Source organism: Strix aluco, chromosome 2 (genome assembly GCF_031877795.1).
Source record: "Strix aluco isolate bStrAlu1 chromosome 2, bStrAlu1.hap1, whole genome shotgun sequence".
NCBI lineage: Eukaryota > Metazoa > Chordata > Aves > Strigiformes > Strigidae > Strix > Strix aluco.
This window is the reverse complement of record NC_133932.1, coordinates 116,843,799-116,867,862: the sequence shown is the minus strand read 5'-3', so window position 1 is coordinate 116,867,862 and position 24,064 is coordinate 116,843,799. Positions and strand designations below refer to the sequence as shown.

The window sequence follows — 24,064 nt, the reverse complement described above, 5'->3', positions numbered from 1 at the left end:
CCTTACATTCTCAATTTTTATAATACAGAGCAATTAAGTATAAACATATTATAAGCTTTTCCATCATGTGTGTTCTACAATTTAACATGAAATAATCCCAAACAATCAAATTATTAACTTGTCAAAAGACCTGAGTCACCTCAATTTCATTTTTCAGGGAGTCATTCAAGCATGCTTGTTTTAAGTTTTGCACTGTCTACAAATGAACATCACAATATGCACAGGCAAGGAATCTGCTGATTAATTCTGGTTATTTTTATGATCTTGAATATCTTTTAAAATTTCTGTTTAATATTAAAGAAATATAGAGTGTAAAAGTGAAATTCAGAATACAAAAGTGGCCAAGGAGATAATCTGAAGCAAGAAAGATGTACCCTCAATGGAAGAGGATCCACTCAGGGAATACTTAAGCAAACTGAATGTACATAAGCTGACAGGCCCTGATGCAATGCACCCATGAGTGCTGAGGGAGCTAGCAGATGGAATTGCGAGGCAACTCTCAGTAATCTTTCACCAATCACAGCCACTGGGAGAAGTGACAAAAGACTGGAAAAAAGCAAATGTCACTTCTATCTTCAAGAAGGGCAAGAAGGAGAACCCAGGGAACTACAGGCTAGTCAGTCTCACCTCAATCCCTACAAAAGTGGTGGAGCAGCTAATCCTGGAAACCATTTCCAGGCTCACAAACAACAACAACAAAAAAAAAAATCATCGGGAATAGGCACCAAGGATTCACCAAGGGCAAATCATACTTAACCAACTTGATATTCTTATGTGATGAAACAAATGACCTAGTAGATGAAGGGAGAGCCATGGATATTGTCTACCTGCACTTCAGCAAGGTTTCTGACACTGTAAGGATCCTCATAGAGAAGCTGTGATGTATGAGCTGGATGGTCAGAGAGTGAGGTGGTTTAAAAACTGGTTGAACGGGCAGGCTCAGAGGGAGTTGGAGTCCAGTAGCTAGCAGTGTACCCCAGGGATCAATACTGGGTCCAGTCCTGTTTAACACAGGATCATAGAATGGTTTGGGTTGGAAAGAACCTCAAAGATCATCTAGTTCCAATGCCCCTGCCATGGGCAGGGACACCTTCCACTAGACCAGGTTGCTCAAAGCCCCGTCCAACCTGGCCTTGAACACTCCCAGGGAGGGGGCAGCCACAGCTTCTCTGGGCAACCTGTTCCAGTGTCTCACCACCCTCACAGGAAAGAATTTCTTCCTTATATCTAATCTAAATCTACCCTCTGCCAGTTTAAAACTGTTACCCCTTGTCCTATTACTACACGCCCTTGTAAAGAGTCCCTCCCCATCTTTCCTGTAGGCCCCCTTTAAGTACTGGAAGGCCACTATAAGGTCTCCCCAGAGCCTTCTCTTCTCTTCTCTAGGCTAAACAACCCCAACTCTCTCAGCCTTTCTTCATTAATGATCTGGATGATGGGACAGAGTTCACAAAGAGAAGTATTAAGTCTTGCACCTGGGGAGGAACAACCCCAGGCACCAACATATGCTGGGGGCCACCCAGCAAGAAAACAGCTTTGCAGAAAACAACCTGGGGGTCTTGGTGGACACCAAGTTGAACATGAGCCAGCACTGGCCCCTCGCTGCAAAGAAGGTGAATGGCATCCTGGGTTGCATTAGACAAAGTATTGACAGCAGGTCAAGGGAGGTGATCCTTCCCCTCGTCTCTGCACTGGTGAGGCCACACCTGGAGAGTGCTGTGTCCAGTGCTGGCCGCCTCAGTACAAGAGAGACATGGAGTTATTGGAGAGTGTCCAACAAAGGGCCATGAAGATGATGAAGGGACTGGAGCACCTCTTCCACCAGAAAGGGCTGAAAGAGCTGGGACTGTTCAGCCTAGAGAAAAGACAGCTCAGGGGGACTATACTAATGAGTATAAATACCTGGAAGGAGGGTGCAAAGAGGATAGAGCCAGGCTTTTGTCAGTGGTGCCCAGCGACAGGACCAGAGGCAATGGGTACAAACGGACACACAGGAGGTTCCCTCTGAACATCAGCAAACACTTCTTCCCTGTGATGGTAACTGAGCACCGGCACAGGTTGCCCCTAGAGGCTGCACGGTCTCCCTCCCTGGAGATATTTAAAAGCCATCTGGACATGGTCCTGGGCAACCAGCTCTAGGGAGCCCTTCTTCAGGTGAGTTGGACTACATGACCTCCAGAGGTCCCTTCCAACCTCAACTATTCTATAATTCTGCAATTCTGTGAAAACATCTTGAAAACTTCTGCCATTTTTTGTAAATCATAGCCTGTTCTCTTATCACCAGTATCACTCATGCTGACACAGATGAGTTACTGCTATCTGGTTCTCCTATTACATGTGAACAAACACACCAAGCAGGTACACTCCAGTTACTGACCTTAAAGTGACAGACAGTTCCATTTAGTGGTTTATGGATTTACTGTTTTAAATTAAAAAATTAAAAATCAAACTGCATATCTTTTATACATAGATTTTTTTTGGTCACATCATCAAATCCAATTATTCTATCACTAATGTCAAGTTCACTGCCCTGCAGTATGCACAACTATTCCTTAAACATAGCTTAGCTTGCTATCTTCTTCAAACCCCAGGCTGTACCGCTATCACCTCTTCATCATTCACCATTGGTCCTGGCAACTCACTGATGTACTATCTGCAGTAAATGAATTGAGGACTATAAACATGAGGACTATGAATACTGAAATGCTTAAAACATCTAATTACTGCATTACAAGAGTAAAACTTGTTGGTGTGCTTTCACTGTACCTTGCCAGACTTCATAATCTTTGGATTTCCTTTAAACTTAAAATAAACTTGGAATTTCCTGTACTAAGATGCCACTTTTTCAGATTAATTTCAGTAGCAAGTTTTATCTAAAATACCTGATGCGTATCTGAGCCCCAGTTGTACCACGTTCCAGTGTTCACTCACATGCAAGGGGGAAATCCAACTGTACTTTCACAGATTTTGTATAAGCCCATCCACAGATGAATTTTGCACAATTCATTCAAATAATATTTGATTCAAGAGAGCACACTGCCAGCAACTTCAACATAGCCTCTAGGACATTCCAGGAAGATTCCATGCTCAGTAAAATTAGAAATACATCCCAGAAATAGAAGAGATGATAGGCATAACTGGCATTTAAAAACATTCTTTCTTTCTCTACCATATGACTTACAATATAATAATTAGATTTACTTGTAAAGATATACATTCATGTCTTGCAACTACTTAATCCACAAATTTGGGCTTTTTGAAGTTACAAACACAGATTCTTCAAGAACAGTAAAGAAAGGCAAGTTTGCAAAGTCATGCTGAATGAAAAGCAACCCTGTAGATCAGAAATATAAATAGACTAATCTAGAGAATGATAAGTCTAGGGAGACCAGAGGTTATGGCCTCAAATATAAACAGATAGGTCAAAGAACTGAAGTGTTCTAGTTATGAAACTGTGCCAATTTCATGGTGAAATACAGATACATTACCACTGTCTTCCTTATCTGTAGAAAAAAACCCCTCACAATTTCCAGTCTACCAAACCAGAGTGAACAGAGGCCAATTAATTAATATTCATCTTTAATATTAAGAATTTCGGAGTGACTTGAAAGATGTCCCATTAGATGAAGTACTTACCAAGTGCTCATATCAGGAACAGCAACACTAATGTAAAAATGTTTGGCCTGAATACTGCAACATTACAGAGGAACGTCTTCATCGTGATTTGAGATAAAGTCAGCAGTTTCTCAAAACTTGTTTAATTCTCCTGACATTATTTTTTAATATAGGAAGTATGGTATTTTTGCTATCACTATGAATGATTTTTAAAAGTTACTTTCCAGATTCAAAAGGCAAATATGGTATTGAGAGGAATAATGAAATTTATTACAGTCTTTGGACTTCCAGTCTTCTTTATTAGAGTCTTCAGACTTCTATTGCATGAGAATGGATACTCAAAGTACTAATACAACCAAAGCTATTTTGATGATGCTAAAATTACAAGGCCAAACAAGTTCAAATTCTTCTATACAGAATAACCAGATGTATTATGAATTCCATGTATGTAAAAGTTACTCATTTTTTGTATCCAAAATGGCGTCATCTGTCTTCCTTCAAGTATGAGATACTCTTGTTCTGAATTCTTTAGATAGCCTTGTAATACAACCCCTTCGAACACTTCACCCCAACTGTGTGTGTTTTTATTCTGTATATCACAAGGAGTTCTACTGACCATGACAAAGTTGACAACCAGTCCCCTTAACTAAATAAATTAACAAGTTTTCTTTCATAAATCCAATGAAAATCATAACTAAAAAGACCAAATTGGGAAATGCAGTTAAATAATTTCCTCCTTGAGCAAGGAAATAAAACAGTTCTAATTTTCTTCTACCTTGAACCATAAGTACGGGCTCTTTTCCACCGCCGTGTGCCAGCATCTCTCTACGATAACGCTCACCCATTGCCCTGGAGAAACACAGATGTTAGAGCCATCTGCAAATGCAACCTGTTCAGCTTTCAGTCAGACTTGCTTCTAGGATCTTGACATAACTCAGAGAAAGAGATCAAATGAAATTTTCCACCCTGAAACAATGACTGCCTCGATTCCATGTTGACTCCTCAAATTCAAATTACATTTAAAATTGTACTATGAGTAACTGAACTAGACAAATTTTATACATACGAATATATGTGTTGGTGTTTATAAAAGTTAATTTGTGAACAACATTTCAGCCTGCATTGCTCCAAGTGGAAAAGTTGCTGTTACAATGCTCTGAACATTCAGCTAAGGTATAAGAACACTTACAATTTTTGATCTCACAATTTACTTTTTAATTTCACAAAGCAAAGTAAGTAGGATAGCTATACTTAGCTTTGAAGTTGGTGACATGAAGCCTGAATACCCACAGTAGCTTTGATTTCAATAGAAAATTACAATTAATTAGGCATCTATGAAAATCAAGCTCTCTAATTACAGCTAAATATGGATTTCAGTGCCTCCCAACTGGCACACCTGTATTTTAAAACACCAACATGAATTTTTTTGCACCAATGAACATGTCCCAAAGTACACTTTATACCTGTGGTTATTTCCTGTTTTGTAATCCTCTTAAAAAACGAGAAAAAGGCTTAAAAACGAATTGTCACTAAAAAAGCCCATCAACCTACGCGGCCTCATTTGTTTCATGTTTTCCAGAAGCAAGTAGCATGACACTTCATTCTACTCAATATTTTCTCTGTTTTTACCTATCAAACGGGTCCTGAGCAAAACACTGTTTCCACACCATGGAGGCAACAGCCCTAGACATGAGGTAGGAGTAATATTTGGCACCGTACCCCACAAGATGACTGAATCGCAGCTGCCAGGCCTGTAAGGACAAAGCAAACAAAAAATAGAACAGAAGTCATCTTTTAAATCCTTTAAATTGTTTGGCATTTTTTGAAGTATGATGGAAGAAATCTGATACTAATGACAAACAGTTTAAAAAAAACAGAAAAAAGAAAAATCCAATCACCACCAGAAATTGCAGAATGAACACATCCTTTATTATATGAAGCATTTTTCAATCTAAATACTGTATATCCAATATACTGATCATCAGAATTGAAATTATACATAAAACAGGGTCAGAAGGAGAGAAAACCAAGCAGAAAAAAAAATATATTCCTATTTGATAATAGCTATGTTGTTCTACAGGTCCTGAAAAAAACCCACAATGACCTTATTAAAAGTAACACCACATTTTATCATTTTCCATGTGGTTAAGTGCAGTGTCACACCTGGAAAAGTTCAGTTTATAAACTCCTGCCACAAACAACTGATAATAGGGACTGGCATTTAATACTACAAAAAAATACAGCCTACCATATGCCAAAAAACTCAGAGGTAGACAAATTACATCCACATGCAATGTCATTGTTCATAGATTTGTTTGCACATTTTTAAATGCATATATATAGCAGACTATCATCCATAATTACATTGTTATTCATTTATGTATTGTTACTTGGCTTTATGACTCATTCCAGTGATGACGGGCTCCTTCTTTAATGCTGTTTGATGTTGACTGTTTACTTACGTTTTCTTACCAGAGAAAATCAGAAGTATCAGCCTTACTTTCACAGAAATCTTTTTTTTTTTTTCCCCCCCCTGACCGTAAGAGAGTAATTTCAATTGGGAGAGACCTCCAAAGGTCATCTGGTCCAATCTGTGCTCAAAGCAGAGACAACTTTGATGAGGTTTCTCAGGGCTCTGTCTGAAGTCTCAGCATCTCCAAGGATGAAGATTTCATCACCTCTCTGGTACAATGTGGAAAGGCAAGTAGATCCAAGCCAAAAAGACATTGTTCCTCAACAGATTTGTGCATATATTTTTGACCTGAAGATGGATGAATGTATATATGAAGGAGTGAGAAACTTAGTCTGTCGTTTTGGCTCTCTGAGGAAACCAAAGAAGAGACAAGTCCCATATCTTATTTGTCCTCCTATCCAAAGCCAAAGCTCTTAACATTCTTTTAATGTGACTGTTGTCAAGATTTTTGTAGGTACTATAGAAAACAGAGTTTTAAAGAGGAACTAGAAGATAAACAATAAAGTAGCATAACAGATGTTTTAATTTTAAATCCATGGGATGTCAGATGCTTGTTGTTATCCTAGAATCGACGGCTGAAATTCTGAGGCAGCCAAACAGAAAATTAAAGTGGCATTAGCAATTTTCCAGAACTATTCGACTGTGATTCTTTATCACACTGTAAGTAACAATATCCTGATTTTTAACAGCTGAAATAAACTGTTTCTTCATTCAAGAAAGTGCTGATCATCATCTTATTCTCCATTAGCCAAGTCAAAGATGTATGTGTATGTTAAAAAAAAAAAATTACCAACTGAGAGGGTCAATAAAGAAAGTATTGGCTTTTAATTTGTCTTTTTACCTTAAAAGAGGTAGGAAACAGTGGCCTATAATCTAAATCATTGTGAACAGCTGATGAGAAACAAAGTTGTTAGCTCCTTTTCTGAGCCACACCTACAAATAAAGTTCTCAAAGTTAGCCATAATTCAGCCATTCAAAAACTATTTTTAACAAGATGGTTATCTTCACCCTAAGACAGGTGTCACAGAGAGATGGAATTTGCCATGGGTGAGCAATCTAGCCTCTACTGGTAGTCTACACAACTAGTCTGAAGTAGGAGCAGCAAAGTTAGAGAAGATGAAAAAATGTCTCCAGTCTTCAATTTGCCTGTGGGTCTTGATCAATGATGCAAATTCTTAAGAACTATTAACTTTTTCTTTCTTTTGTTTAGAATAAACACCAACTATACTGTATCTCATTGTAATGCAAGTACATAAAAACATTCAACTTGGATACAGACTCTCCAGTTTGCTCTGAAAAGTATTGTGGTTGCTATGTTTATACTTTATAGCTACAGTTTTTCTAACTAGTCCCTTAATTATAACCATAATCACTAAACTAAAAGCACATTTTGAAACAGATCAGAGAGCCTACATTTTTAGAAGATGGAGCATGAAAACACGTTACTTTTTATTTTATTGTATAGTAAGTTTTCAAAGTTAGGATTAAAAGTTTCAACTTTAAAGCAGAACTCTCTCAGGAATGTGGAAAGTTTTACTGATGGTTTCACATACTCAGAAATTTAAACAAATTTCCAAATAGATCATTTCAGTGAAAAACCCCAGTTTCTTTTTCTGCTACAAAAAAAATATAAATTTCTGTGAGCTTGACATAGGGAAGAATGTTTCTACCTCTCTCATCAGAAAGGAATTATTTTAATGCATCATATAAACTAACTAGAACAGTATGTCTTCCTTAACAGATCAGATTATATTGTTCACATCAAATGCTCTTGCATTTAATGGTCTGCACCTAAAACAGCTCATCTGCACTTCCAGGATGATCAACTATTCCATTCATCAGGTTTGTTGAAACTATCACAAGTAAGCAAGGAGAAAAGAACGTCTCAGCAACCTGTCCAAGGCCAAAAGCTTGTTTGAGAGTCTGCACCTAAAACAGGCCTCAGTACCCTCTGTTCAAATATAAGACATTTTGTTTGACCTTGTTTTTGCTAATATACTTAAGAAACTTCACATTGCTTCCTTTCAAAAGGGAAAACGAAAGGATATAGAAGGACCAAGGAAAGACACGGCTCATCTCTCTCCCTGCATTTGAGGAGGCTTTTAGATAGCTCAAGTTACATAAGATGACTACCACCCTCAAAGGCATACTGCAACTAAGATTGTTTTCCTATCGCAAACAGCAGTCAAGGAAATCTGATTATAAACACTGCTATTCCCTAGTGAAGTCTGAAGCCTATATTCAATTTTTTTTTTTTTTTTCAACCAGTACAGATTTTCCTCACTCTAGAGTACGAATAACTCCAGCATGTCATCATTCCCTGTCACTACCTTTTTTCTCAGTCCTCACACAAAGTTTCTGATCAGAAACTCCCAATCTTCAATATTTCACCACTACCCGGTACCTATTACATTGCTCAAGTACATCTTCTGATTCTATGCTGTTGCAGCAATTAGCTTTCCACAACTGGATTTAGCTACCTGTAAACAAATATTTAAATATTAAAACACATCCTCTACCATAATTCACAAGGAGCTACCTGCCTGCATTAAAAAACTCTTCCTACTTTATACAGATGAGATTACAGTCTAGGCAATAAAACGTTCAAAAAGCCCAAGAATATATAGGCTAATACTCCTTTTAAAAATTCTATTATCAATAAAAATAAACATGTCATTGTAAATGTATTTAAAACTAAATGGTTCACCTTTTAGCATAAAACTCCATTTTAATAAAATTGGCTATAGATGCAAAATTACTTGATTTCTTGTGCTATTTCCAATGCTGAATGATTTCCCCATATTAAAAAAAAAAAAAGATGACATATCAATTTCCCTTTTGGAAAGGGTAAAGGCTAGACATGTAGAACTAGGGCACTCTCCTTATTAAATGTTGTATTTTTGGTAAGCAGCTAGAAAGTTAATGAAGGCTCTGAGTAATCACCTACTTCAAAAAGTTCCATGAACCCATTCCAGGAGTTTATAAAACACTGCATTTTACAGCATAGCCCATGGGTTATGATAATATGCCATCCACAGGTCATGTTCATGCCTGCTTTTTATCCAACACAACAGACTGAAATAAAGGTGTGCGACTGATCCACTGCCATTATTAAAGGGGCCTTTTTTCCACCAGCATTATCAATCTTCTCTTATAACCATTTCCGAAATATTTCCAAAATTCCACACGCAATGGCTTTCCATCCCATCGTGTAACAAAAATATCTCAATGATACTTGTATATTCTTACACCTGATGAGGAATTTTTTACAAAGTCCTTGTAGGATACATTCTCAGGGTGAGATTCAGTTCATTTAGCTACCTTAACTAGGTTTCTTGCCCAAACTAGTCACATAGGCTTCCTTTGTAGTCAGAGGACAGAAGTATTTATCCTGTTATCCTTGGAGGCTAGGACTACTGCTCTAGGAGAAATTTGCATTATTTACTACAACTTCTATCTTCTATTTAAAAGTTAAGCCACTTCATTGATTTTAATACGGTAGGATCAGTTAAACTAAACTGTTTTGAAGACTACATAAACTAATACAGGATTCAATGATTTATTCAATAATTCTAAATTTAGAACTGTTAAGATTATCACAAAAATAACCTGATATAAAAATTTAGATGTGATTCTAAAAAGACAAAACCAAAAGAAATGAAGTACAGGTAGCTTAATGTATACTAACCTAGCTTTTGTTTGAGTGTGGGTAATCACTGTTCTATGGAGCTCTACTAATTACATGGAATCAGTGCTACAAAATCTACTAGATCTTTTGGAAAGGAAAAAAAAAAAGAACCTACATAAATTCTTGACTACTGCTTCGACTTTTCAAAATGCTTTTCCAACAGTTTCTACTGTGACTTCAGTTACTCCAAAGTATATTTAAGCCCATTTTGCTTTGCATCTTAAGACAAAAAACACAAGTGAGAACCTGAAAAGACCCAACACTAAATTAAGAAAAGTATTTTCGTCATTTAAGCCTTCTAATTACAAAATGTGTGCTACAGTAATTATATCAATGGGCAAGTTGTTGAATAGTTTCCACGAGGAACAACATTTGATGCAGATTATATTTGGTGCCCTCCCCCTTCTTAATTAAATTCTTATTCTGGCAGGGAACCCAATAGAGGAGCAGCCAACCTATCTCCTTCAGGGGCTACTGGGTGGAGAACCCTGGGTCTGGCACTAACTTGATATTATTGCTCCTCATGCCCTTGAATTTAGCTATCAGCATGGGTGGAAGACTCCTGAGACTCATGAAGAAGCTCCAGGCTCTGGTAACTTTGGAGGCAGAAAAGAACAGTGATTAGCATGGAAATCGGTACAGGCTATTTCCCTCTGCTGAGACCAGTGTTTATCAGGGCTAGCGGAAATCCAGGACAACGCTGCTCTGGCATGCAAACAAGCACACTGAAAGCTAGCACTGGCAATGTTTTCTTGGCACTGTGTCAGCCACTCACACAGCAGGAGCTGGAGGTGGAATGTAAAGAGCTGCAGGTTACAGGTCAAGAACTATAAAGCCACTTTGCAGCACAGAAAAATGGTGAATTTACTGTGGGGTGCAGATCAGAGGGATGTTCCACATTCAGCTTAGCAAGTTTCCCATTCTGATGTACTAGCTGCACAGGCATCATTTTAACATATCAGAGGGAAAAAGTGCTTTTAGCAAAAGAAAAAAAACGTACTATCTGATGACCAGGAGATCTGGTCTTACTTTTTCCCTTTGACTCTACTTTGCATTTTCATGCTCCTCACACCCATATTCTGTCCCAGATCACTTTTCTCAAAATTCAAGGAAGATACTCAAGAGATTTCACAGCACAGAACTGCAACAACATCCAGTCATCACATACAGAAAATTTCAGTCTCATTCATTCATTACAGTGACTCCCAGAATTAGTGTACTAATCTACTTGCATTAAATGTCCTTCTCTGGACCTCTTCTATGCTCCCTTTCCCAAAATAACTGAGCCTGCAGTCAGACAAGCTGAGAAGCTTCCTGGTAAGACTTCTCTTCTTTTCTTGCCCCCACACAGTAATGGGAGGGAGCAGCCCAGCACTGCTAGCAGAAGCCTGGGTTGTGGCTGCCAGGCTCCAAAGCTTAAGCTCTGCCACCAGGTGCGCTTATTTTGGGGAGGCCAAATTGTCACATAGCAGAATTTATTCTGTTTAAACTGCTCATTCCCAATATGAAACAAGAAAAGGATTTTCACATACGCTTTGCAGCTTAAAGAATTAACTCTTTTGCTCTGAAACACATCACAATTTTTTTCCTTACTGTATTAGTTTGTTACATAAGTTTACAACATGCTTTGAAGAGGTCTTCAATTCGTTCTCAGTTGAAGAAACAGTTTAATGAGTTTTGGAGTGCAGAGTTTGTGAAGTGTTTGTGCCAGTAGCTACCTCTGGGGAAAAGCTAGGGCACTCACTGACTGGCAGAAACAACTCTCTCCATAGGTATGCAGCAGCTTGCTCGGTCAACTTACTTTCTGTATTTTTGGCCTGAGCCAATCTAAGTTTTATAGAATTACATCATCATCATTCTGGAGTTTCACAATAATAAAAAAATCCAATAAAGAGCTTTAAAACCACTTCCTTTGCTGCAGTTTCTAATCTTGTTTAGAATAGCAGAAAGCTAATTTCAAGAAACCACATCTTGTGCTGTGCCCCTAACTTGCTTAACGTCAATACTCTTCAGTTTTTCAGTGTCATGCATTTCTGTGTTAGGAGTGGGAGAGTGCACAAAGTAAACCAACCCAGAGACATAGCTGACATTTTAGAAAGCAAGTCAAGCAAGAGATTAAGATTTCAATTTATAACACTTCTGTGTTTTTAGTATAAAATGATAAATAAATCTAACAAGGCTGGGAATGTAAATATTTTTTCAGTTGTTTACACTAGGGAAGAGGAAAGGAATTTAACATGCAATTAACCACTTAGGTGATTCTAGATATGTACCATATGGTCTTTGAATTACTTAAATCAAAGAAAAATATTTCATTTTTATTTATAAACTATTAATGCATTTGAGCTGCTTACAGCAAAATCATTTAAAACTACTTACTCTTCACCCTCTTCTCTCCTCCTCACAAAGGGACTGGCGGAGGTGAGACATGGGAGATAACAAAGCATACCGACATCAAAAAGCTGTATGTATAATCTGCATTGCTCCACAATACTTAAAACTTGGATTAAGAGACACAGAGATACAAAAATTGATTCTATATTGTGTCCTTTGACCTTATTTGGACAAGCTGAGAGACAGTGTTACAGTATAATGTAAACATTATAATTAGTGTTTAAAGTAAAGTATAAGAAATATGCAATCAGATAATTTCCAAATAAGTCCTTCATGTGTAACACATAACTCTATACACATATACATACACATGTAACACACACACCCCGTTCTATTGCCAAATTAATGACTTCTATTACCGCCTAAGCTTTAAAGATAGATATGCCCAAGATGACTAGAAGCAGATCATCACAGTGTCCTTTGGGTACAGACTCACATTGAAGCCCAAGGTTTTTATTGTACTTTACCAATTAAACCAAATTTTAAGTATTGGCCTACTATTTTAAAACAAACATGGTTAATGCTGCTTAAGATAAGGTCTTACAAAAACAATAAATATTTTAAGCAATGTTGTAACTGCAAAATATCTTTGCCAGTGCAACTTATGTAAATAATCTGTACCTACACTGGAAGATGAAATAACTACTATTTTACAGTAATGCTCATTTACTATCTTTTGCCAGAGCCATTCCAGACAGGGATTTAGGGGATCTTGATTCTAATCTTGAATCTGCCACAAACTGAATATGAACTTGAAGAAACTATTTTTTCCCCCTCTCAGTCTAACTGCCACCTCCTGTTAAGTGAGGGTGATAATGCGTTCTCTCTCATTCTCTTCTGTTTTGACTGCAAGCTTTTCATATAAAGGACAATCTCCCACTACATTTGAAAAGCATTTCATCTCAGGCCCTCTAGCCTGTATTTACAGCAATGACATATTCAGTTATATCTATGACTATCAAATATAGCTCTAGTACTGCAATCCTGGGAAAAAAAAGGACGTGAGCTGTGAGAACAGAATTATATAAAACTAAACAAAGCAATCTGTGTTTTTATATATATATATATATATATATATATGTAAGATATATCTAAAGCACATATAGCTATTTCAAAACGTTACCAGGAGATATATGCAACTACTTCCTGCACTGTTTCTTAAAATGCTCTACTACATGGTAAATACTATCAACTAAAGTATGTTTGTGTTTCATGGATCTAACACTTGCAGAAAGAATTTCCTTAAAAGTGCTTCATATCTTATGATATCTGTAAACACTCTGCTGCTGTAGATAGCTGCCCAGTGAATAGTGTCATATTACCACCGGAAAACAAATCTTCACAGTATTTGCTATCAGCATTTTCTTTATCATAAAATGAACTCAACTCCAGAAGGACAGAAACCTAAACAAACCTTGAAAGGTGACTTTAAGAGCTTTTGAAAGTCCCAGCATCTACTTTAATACTGACCTCAGCAGGGCACCAATCTTTTTGAAATGGCTTTTAGCTATTAATTATTTATAGAACTATCACTTCCCCAGAGTTCACTATGCACTCCTTTATTAATCTTTTCCTCAGATCCAGACTTTCGTTCAATTTCATTTTATGGTACACTTTTAAGAAGGTTCATATGAAAACTAATCCAGGGATTTGCACCTTGTGTAAACAACTTTGGTTTCCAACATGGCAAGGTAAAAAATTACTTTGAAGAGGTTACACAAACTTCAAGAGGTTGAGTAATGACATATGACTTCATCTCTCTTCAAAACACTCCAAAAAGTGGAATATGAGCAACATCAGTGCCTCTTCAAGTAACTGAAGACAGAGAAAAAGTGGAAAAGCCATCTTCTATGAAGGCTCTCTGACTTTACTGTGAAATATATGTCCCTGTGATCTAAAACAGTGGTTTCTTTAAAACCCCCTATAAGGGAGATCCTAGACCTACTGGGTGTCTGCTTCCCTCTTCAACAAACAAGGGGAAAAGATTGACAAGAGTTTAAAAGATTAGGTACTAACCATAATCACATTTGCTGTAAATTAAACCGTTTTTTCCCTCCTACTATCTGCTCACTTGTAAGAAACAAATGACCGCAGTCTCAATTCCAATCTTTTTTTTTCATAAAGGTTTTCAATACCAGAACATACTCATGTGTGCCCACATAATTTTCTCTCTGCTAGACAAATAAACTCAATTTCCTCAACTTTCCTCACAGATCATGCTTTCAAACCTATTATCTTTCCAAAACCACGTCCTTGTATTTCTTCCAGTTTTTCTACATCTTTTTAAAAGGTGTACCTACAACTGGCCACAACAGTACCCACTGCTAAGTCTCCTACACCAAATACTAAAATATGCAAAAAAATCCATATAAGATTTTCTTTAACAGCATCCCATGAATAAAAACACGCTCTATTGGCATTTATTGTTCTTTGAATACTTACATATTTAATTGCGCTCCTAAGCAAACTAGAATAGGATAGACTATTTTAGATGGAAGGGACCTACAATGATCATCTAGTCCAACTGCCTGACCACTCCAGGGCTGAACAAAAGTTAAAGCATGTTATTAAGGGCAATGTCCAAATGCCTCTTAAACACTGACAGGCTTGGGGCATCAACTACCCCTCTAAGAAACCTGTTCCAGTGTTTGACCACTCTCTTGGTAAAGAAATGCTTCATAATATCCAGTCTAAACATTCCCTGATACAGCTTTGAACCATTCCCATGTGTCCTGACACCAGATACCAGGGAGAAGAGATCAGCACCTCCCTCTTCACTTCCCCTCCTCAGGAAGCTGTAGAGAACAATGAGGTTGCCCCTCAGTCTTCTTTTCTCCAAACTAGACAAGCCCAAAGTCCTCAGCCGCTCCTCATAGGACATTCCTTCCAGCCCTTTCACCAGCTTTGTTGCCCTCCTCTGGACACATTTGTGTACCATCACATCTTTCTTAAATGGTGGGGCCCAGAACTGCCCACAGTACTTGAGGTGAGGCTGCACCAAGGCTGAATACAGTGGGATAATCAGCTCTTTTGACCGGCTGGTTATGCTGTGTTTGCTGCACCCAGGTTGTGTTTTGCCCTCTTGGCTGCGAGGGCACACCGCTGAGTCCTGTTGAGCCTTCTGTCAACCAGCACCCCCAGATAGATCCCTTTCTGCAGGGCTGCTCTCCAGCCACTCCTCTCCCAATTTATACTTGTGCCCAGCTTTACTCTGTCCTAGGTGCAGAATCTGGCATTTGGACTTGTTAAATTTCATTCCGTTAATCACAGTCCAATGCTCCAATCTATCTAGATCCCTCTGCAAGGCCCTCCGTCCCTCAAGAGAGCCGACAGCAGCTCCCAGTTTGGGATCATCAGCAAACTTGCTAATGGTGCATTCAACTCCTGCATCCAGATCATGGATCAATATATTGAACAGGACTGGCCCTAGAATTGAGCCCTGAGGAAGGGTGCTGGTAACCAGTTGCAGCCAGGTGTAGCCCCATTCACTGCACCCCTTTGAGCTCTGTCCTTCAGCCAGTTCTTCACCCAGCGCACCGTAAACCCGCTCATCCCACAGCTAGGCAACTTGTCCAGAAGGATGCTGTGAGGGACAACATCAAGAGCCTTACCAAAATCCAGAAAAACTACATCCACCGCCTTCCCTTCATCCACTGGGCAGGTGACTTTATCATAGAAGGATATCAGATTAGTTAAACAAGACTTTCTTTCCCTTTGTGAACTGACATTGACTGTGCCTGATGATTACATTATTCTTTAAACACCTTTCAATAGTACCCAGTATAATCTTCTCCATAATTTTTCCAGGAACTGAGGTTAGACGAACAGGTCTGTAGTTTCTCTTCCCTTACGCCCTTTTTGTAAATCGGAGTAACACTGGCTAGCTCCCAGTCACCAGGGAGCTCCCCAGAGTCCCAAGACCTTTGGTAGATGATCGACAGGGGTCCCACCATAACATCCACTATCTCCTTCAGTACTCTGGGATGAATCCCATCAGGCCCCATGGACTTGTGGATATTCAGCTGATACAGCTGGTCCCTTACAATTTCAGTGTCCACAAATGGAAAGGCACCGTACCCACACATGGGGTTCTACAACTCAGGGGACTGGGGAGCCCAAGTCTATCAGTATTATTAAAGACTAAGGCAAAAAACACATTGAATGCCTCAACTTCTTCATGCCTATTAGTCAGATGACCATCTTCAACAAGTATTGGTCCAATGTTTTCTTTAGACCTCCTCTTGCTATTAACATACTTAAAAAAGCCCTTCTTGTTAACTGAAACAGTGGCCAGTTTCAACTCTAATTGCACTTTGGCCTTTTGTGTCTTCTCCCTGCTTAAACAAACCACAGTTCTGTACTCTTCCTGTGAAGCCTGACCTTGCTTCCAGACATCATACAGTTTCTTTTTCCTCCTGAGCTCCACAAGGAGTTCCCTGTTCAGCCAAGTTAGTCTTCTGCCTCGCTTGCTTGACTTCCAACAGTGATCCAACTACTTTGGATCCAAATTCTCTGGATCATTTAAATTGTATTTTTCACTATTTCTGCAATCTTTGCCAACTGAAGGAGCTTCTTTAAATATTATAAATAATTTCTCATTCAAATCATTAACAAAAACACAGAACTGCAGTAATTACTGGACCAACCCCTGGTGACTTCCACTTACAATGTCCCAGTCTGAAACTAAATTTTCACCTGCTCTTTCAGCATGTTTTCTACATGTTACCTCAGCCATAACGCCACGGTTTGCTTGTAGAATTACAATTTGCAAGTGTCAGAAAGCTTGCTAAGTCTAGAGTTACGCTATCCACTACTTCCTATTTCCAACAGTTCCCAAGTTCTCCTCCCTTCATAAGAGTAGTTATCATAGTAGCACTACCACTTTTTCACGAGCTTGTGAGTGATAATTCCTCCAGGTCAGTGACGGCTTTGACAAATTTAAATATTCTGACAACCTGACTACATCTAATCTAATTATTCTCTCTCTTTCATTCCTTAATCTCAGTTGTGTTTCTATCCATCTCAAAAATTATATGCATTGCTTACCTGATCAAAATTCACTTATTTTTTAGAAAACACTGAGGCAAAGGCATGGAATATTTCTGCTTTCTCTGACATTTGTTGTTCTCTCCCCCACTCTCCTCTTACTTCTTCAGTAGTTATGGAACTTTATTACCTTCACTACTTCTGTTTTGCAGCTCAGCATTTCTAGCCTTTTTTTTCAGAATTCTTGTATTCGTTTAGTAATTATTTCTAGTCATATCATGATTTCTATTTTTTTATGATCTTATAAGGTCTTTAAAGGGCTTGGTCCCTTATTACCAAACCTTTTTTGCATCAAGATAGTTTGTGTCTTTGGTTCAGTTTCTCTGATAATTACATGATGTCTTTTGAATCATCATACTTAGCTATTTTCCAGGTCCAGCAAATATCTAGCAGCCTTCCTCTTTCTTACACATTGTTTTTAATCATTATTGATGTTTTTGGTTTTTAAGCTGCTCAAAACTTTCACAATTTTACACTGGCTCATTAGAGCTTATCGTGTCTTCTGTTTTCCACACATTTATATGGCTTCTACTTTTCTAATAACCTCCTTTTCTCAGATATTCAAATATACAGTTCTTTTCAGCACCACAAATTTTCTTCCCTCATCCTCAACTCAGTATTGGTCATTTAAAAGCTCTTTGCCAACAGTACCAAATCTACCTTTCAGCTGTTCTTTTCCATTTCCTTTAACCTAGCTTTCAGTTTTGCTTAAGTTCTAAGGTTATATGAGTTTAACTTAATAAATCTAAGACAAATTTGGAAACATTTTAGATAAAATAAGTGAAATTACAGTTTAAAATTTAATAGGCACCCACTACTTAGCCTTCCTTACCAATAATTTCAAGATTAACGGTCACCACTTGAGTAAAGTTTTCAGAATTGAAAACCACTTTTACCTTCAGAGGTTAAGGGTTATCGTTTATTTATTTTAAGAAAACTGCCTCATCGCTTGCCCAGTCTGTTTATTTATTCTTTTTATATGGTGTAACTGATATTCACATGAAAAGTTATACAGGACTGGAGTTAAAACTATACATTAGTAGTCACTCCAAAGACCTAACAAGAAATCCTAACACAACAAATGCCACAGCAACACAGATGGCAGATTCAATAACAAGATACTTTACTCAAACTGCCAGCCAGCCCTCAGTAGGCTGAAGAACAGGCCTGTTAAAAACAATACTTTCCTCTTCACTGCAGCACCACTACTGACAGCGATCACAATCAGTACAACACTGATACAGAAATTCAGAAACCACATTGTCTCCATTTTTGGCCTCTGGCTTACCTAACACAACTAAGCATGAGGTCAGGTCACCTTCAAACTCCTAAGAAAAGGTCCCTAAGAAGGAAAAAGAGGCATACAGCTGCTGTGTTGCTCTCAGGTGTTCTTCAACAAAATAAAAAGGGGGCTTGGGCACATGGTGACAATGTGTGATGCAGAAACTATTTTCTCTCTGCAGAGAAGCTAGTTCTGTCTAGTGACACCAACTCCTCTTCAGCTGACCAACCTCCCAGATGACTTTATATGTGCCCTGTTAATGAAATCCTTGTGTTCTCAGCACTGATGGCAAGCCACATCTCCCTGTAGCGCCTGACAGCCTTGCTGAGCAAGCACTCCAAATGTTAGGCTGCATCTCACCCATTGTTTTCCTTTGTCAGGAACATGACAGACACAATCCCAGCAAGTTAAGACATGTACCTAAGTGGAGCCTTCCAAGGTCAGGATCCCTGTCTGGGCAGAGTCCCCCCAGCTGCAGGAAGAAGAAAGAATAACAACCACATTGGTGATACACCGGTTTTCATACACTTCTTCCCTCTAGGGTATCTGTAACAATACCCGCCTTATTTTCTGTTAGCAAACTTGGCTGGCTAATACACTTGGTCTCACAGGTGTTTTGGTCTCTCCAATCACTAAGCACCCATAGGCCATTAAGAAGTTATCATGCTGCCAAAGAAACCTGCACTCTGGACAAATGTATATAAGCATAATTGAACCAGTAACCTGATGTAATTTTTAGGCCACCAGTAAAGGTGGTCCTTTTGACTTAACATGCTAGAGCAAAAAGGTATATAGCAAATTATTTAGTGTTCCAAAAAATATCAAAAGGCTCCCTACATACCAACATGTTCCATCCTATCAAATATAATTATAATGATGTGTGTGGGTTAATTCCAACATCACACTTTGTATTCAAGTACCACACAAGAAATTCTCTGTTTCTGGAAGAAAAGCTTACTGGAAGGTCATGTAACTTCAAAAAATGCAAAAGGGACTACTTGGCAGCAATCTAAACAAGAACCCAGATTCACTGTGCCTCACTCTTCAAAACCATTTTTCCTCACAGTCAAAAGTCAAACCACGATCTCTCACCAAACTTCCAGATTAGAATGAATAAAGGTTGCATATTAATTGTATATCCATCATAGTAACTCCATAATGATTTTTTGAAAATAAGAATCAATAATTCAAACTAATTCAGTATTTCACAAAGAAAATTCAGGTATGATGATTTGGGCAGCTCCTGTTTATTGTAAAACCACTTCATTATTGGGAGTTCTTTCCTGTAACTGCAGGAGGCTGCAAGTTCCACTATCACTGCAGAGCCTGTTCACCCCATGTCTCATTTTTTGTTATGATATTAAACCAAAACCCACAGCAGGAGATAGGAATTATTATGCTTGGCGCAGGAGTAACAATGGCATATCATTAAGTTTTGATGACTGTCTCAAAGGGAAGTAGTTTTCAAGTCTGAACTTGGGGGACAGGCAGGGGACTAAGCAACAGACCATGGGGAGAAACTTTGATCATGTCTCGGGTTGATCAAAGGGTCACCTGATACTTTTTAAAAAGTCTCTCTGGGCATCCTGGAGACAAAGGTAGAAGAGACCAGGAGAGATACTCTAAAAGCAGGCAGTGTTATCAATTGCAAGACAGGCCATAATAAATGGAAACTGGCTTCACAAGAGATGAGAAATAAGCTACAATTTGAAGAAAAGTTTGAAGCAAAAGCAGAGTACTGAATACCCCACAGTGCACAGATTTTGTAACCAAGTACATTCAGGAAGAAATGGCAAGAAAATATGTGGTCATTATTACTTGGTTTATCTTGCTTTCTTAGAAGAGTCAAAAGGAAGACTGATTGCTTTGTAAAGGCACCACAAGGACTCAAAGATCCAGCCTGCACAAAATTTCTATTAATTTTCCAGACTCAGTGACACAAAGCTGCTCTGGTAACAAAACCGACAGACACTACAAAAACAGGCAGATACATTTCTTTGCCCCCTACCTGGAAGTTGTCAGCTTCTGGATTCGGTAATAGAGCAAAGAAATCCCAGTGGAATTTCATCCTCCAGGAGCCAGCAGCAAACCCTGTGTACTTTTGAACAGATAAGCAACGGCCAGCCAGAAATCAAGATTTGCATTCTTCAGCAAAACAAAGTCTCATGGAGTGCTGTTTCTCTGTGCTTCTGTCTGTCTACAGTCTGCTCCATTCTTCCTTTCTGCCTTGCATGTGGCACTAGCTTCTGCGACCATCTGTATCAATGTAGTCAATGTAAATACTACTGCATGCAGTGCCAACTGTCCCAACGCCTGTACAACCTATCTGAATGGCAAACACAGACTTCAACGGGATTTTCTTCCCACTATCTCTCCTACTGTTGGCACGTAAGACACGGTATTTACTGAGGATGATGCATTGGTTTACCTTAAAATAGGCATCTCCACATAGGTACAGCAGCATTTACTTGTTAGGTGTCGTTTATGTGCCTCATTTTGAACATACTGTCACGAAAAAATGCATACAAATTATCCTATTATCTAAGCTGTGCCTCAAAAAGACAGAAATTCATCTGCTGAAGATATACTCTGTGGCTCTACTTTAGAAAATGAGTCTGCACAATGAGACTGAAGCCCAAGTACATTCAGAGGATATTTACTAAATTTACTTGCCTATCAAAAAGCAGTAAGAGAGAACTAAGGTCTATCAGGAGGACATAATAATGGATGCTTATGAAGCCCTGACAGACAATGCTACTACAGAAAATCTCATTAATGGAGTTAAGATCTTCACTAAGGAAGAATTACTTTTACCCAGCACCACTAACTTAAGATATACAAGCCTGACTTAGCAATTCATAATTGAATCTAATCCTATAGAGAGCAGATAAAATTCACATAATCAAAATACTTTGTTTTCTCTGCAAGCTATATATGTACCTAGTCAAATGACAGATGAAAATAAAAGTTGGTCTCTCTTACTATATTTCAATGTCTAGCTCTGAAATTAAATTAAAGGAAGGAATATACTCTCTTCACTTAAAAAAACCACTTTTACTTTCAAGACATTTTTAAATCCGGGCTACAAATTAAATTGAAAGCATATCTTAAGTTTGGAAGAAAGAGCACTGAAGGACAGCAAGCCAAATTGCAGACACTAATTACAGAGTGTTAATGTTCTTCTAATGTAATTGTTCAGTAAGTTTTACTGAAATTTAAATTGTATTACAGTTCTTGACTAGAAACACTAATTCTACATTCAATATATGGAAAGAATATAGACTTTCTGACAATTCAAAAGTTCACAGTATATTTTGCTGGGATAAAGTTGTAGGCCAAAACCTGCTGTCTCTTCATATTGAGGCTATGTTCATTACAAGATGTTACACTCTTCTGAAGGTAACAGCTAAACAAAAAAATATTTCAAATGGAACAAAAAACACAGCCTAACTTTCAAAGCAGGAAACTGTTCCATTCACTGGCTAACTAACACCTGTGGAGGAACGGTGTAAAATAACACTTATGAAAATGCTAAGAAGTCAGACATTGTGCTCTGAAGACATCTTGCTTTCACTTCTCTGGTTTTGCCAGGCCAGCAGAGGCCACACAGTTTCAATGAGGAAAGGGCTGAAGCACAGATCTCCTAATACCCTTCTCAGAGAACGAAAGTCACATTTTTGCTAAGGAGAAAAGTACATTTCCTGAGAAGCAGAAAGCAGAGAAAAGGTCTGGGTATTCTAACCAAGTGTCAAACAGCGATTCAGGTGATGCTCTGGCTGGGAATTCCACTCCAGACAGTCCAGGGAATCCCATGGCTATCACCTATGCAAACTGCACCTTTGGATGTCACATGAAGCACAGAACAAATGCACCAGTAGTCATGACAAAGATCAAAATTATGTAGCTCAGTAGAACTCAAGGCTTTAACACTTTCAGATACCACATAAAAGGATAAGTGACATGCCAAAGGTCACAGCACTACAGTTAGAAAAACTCACTTCCAAGTCTACTTCACACAGACTTGCTCTCACATGCTGACACTGACAGTATACAAACACCAACATGCAGCAGAGTGTTTTGTTGTCTTTTACAAACAGTCCTTTCCAAAGCTAGAATAAACCCTCTTTCCCATGTATTGGTTCCAGTGCCTTCCTTAATAAGGAAATAAAAGAAAAAGTAATCAAGTTTAGCATGACAAGACTACACCTGTACAAGAACAGTACATAATTAAGTTTTTCTTTTTAGCTGAAAATTTCCAACACCGTACTCTCTAGATAAAGTGGCTGAAAGAGAGAAAATTCTTTCAATGTAACAATACAACAGTAAGCATGTGAGCATGCAGGGCAAGGGGCAGGAAGAGGTAGAGGTATTAATATGCTATCAAAGAAAAGGTGTAGCTTATACAGTCAGTATGTTTCTACTCACTGTATTAGGTACATATGGCAATCCATAAACTTTTTCCTGTGTTTCCTTTAAAATTTCTGTGGTTGACTTTCTTAGAGGATGTTTCCCATGGTAGATTTGGTCCAAGACAGCATAAAATACCTGAAGAGATAAAATACATCTTTGTCTTTGACAAACAGCATTGGCATTTGACAACCAAAAAAGACAAAATAGAAAAGAAACGGGAGAGAGAGAATAGGGAGAAGGAAGAGTTTAAATATATATGGTTTGATAAGTCTTCTATTTTTAGTATAACATACAAGGAGAGAAACAGGTTTTTGGAGTACGACAACCACCACCATCATGACCTATCATAAATCTGTATTTAGGTCACTGAGAACACTGGCAGTACTAAATCACCTGCGTTTTTAAATAAAATTAAGACCTGTCCCTAAAGCCCTCCAGTGATTCCCCTTTTCAAAAGGAGTATTTTAAAACAAGATTTAATAAAAAGACTTAAAAGTTATTTGAGTGGACACAGCAAAATAAGCTATTCCAAGACATGTGCATGCAGCCGTTAAGAACACATGACACCTGCACGGGCAAGTTACAGCCCAGGCCGTGAACATAAGCAGCCGCATATGGAGCTGCTGATGCCTCTGAGTTTCTGCTAGAGCACTCAAACAGTGTAGTACACTAAGGCAGATGTTTCCTTTATTTTAGCTCTCACAATCAGAGCGATAAATTGTTGCAGTGTAAGCTTAGCCTGAGATCACACTGTACCCGGAGGGTACTTTGCCAGAGGTAAGAGCTGGTTCATAGGTGATTTTTGAGCAGAAGCCTGTGAACTACAGCGGAACACAGGTGCATGACTAAATTACTGAGGTGTTTGGAGATCAGGAAAGCACCAATAAAAAGGCTTTTCAAGCAAAGATAGCAAAGCAGAGTATCTGGCACTTTAACAGCAAACAAGAAACAGGCATGGATAGAAGACAGTACCAAGGCTCGATGTGTGACATGACTGAAAAGCAACATGCAGCATTTCTTTTTTTTAATATGCTTTCCTATTCTGTGGAAGTGCAGGAAAGAGAAGAGGACATCCACTGCTGTGCAACACAAGACATTTTTGAGCATTTTGGCAGATCCAGATATTTAAGCCAAAGAGTTCAGGTCAGGCCATCCT

At 38.4% G+C, this 24,064-nt stretch overlaps 1 protein-coding gene across 2 annotated transcripts in view; it reads right to left on the bottom strand.

Moving 5' to 3' along the window:
• The window catches only part of MIPEP (mitochondrial intermediate peptidase), a 79,201-nt gene that overhangs the window by 5,140 nt on the left and 49,997 nt on the right, over positions 1–24,064 (bottom strand). Inside the window, exons 16-18 of one of the 2 annotated variants that reach the window (XM_074815999.1) lie at positions 22,924–23,043; positions 5,245–5,366; positions 4,391–4,464 (exon numbers count right to left, since the gene is read on the bottom strand). In XM_074815999.1, coding sequence (XP_074672100.1) covers positions 4,391–4,464; positions 5,245–5,366; positions 22,924–23,043 — 316 coding nt within the window. The remainder of the gene's footprint in view (positions 1–4,390; positions 4,465–5,244; positions 5,367–22,923; positions 23,044–24,064) is intronic. The other variant, XM_074816000.1, reaches the window with a different exon arrangement.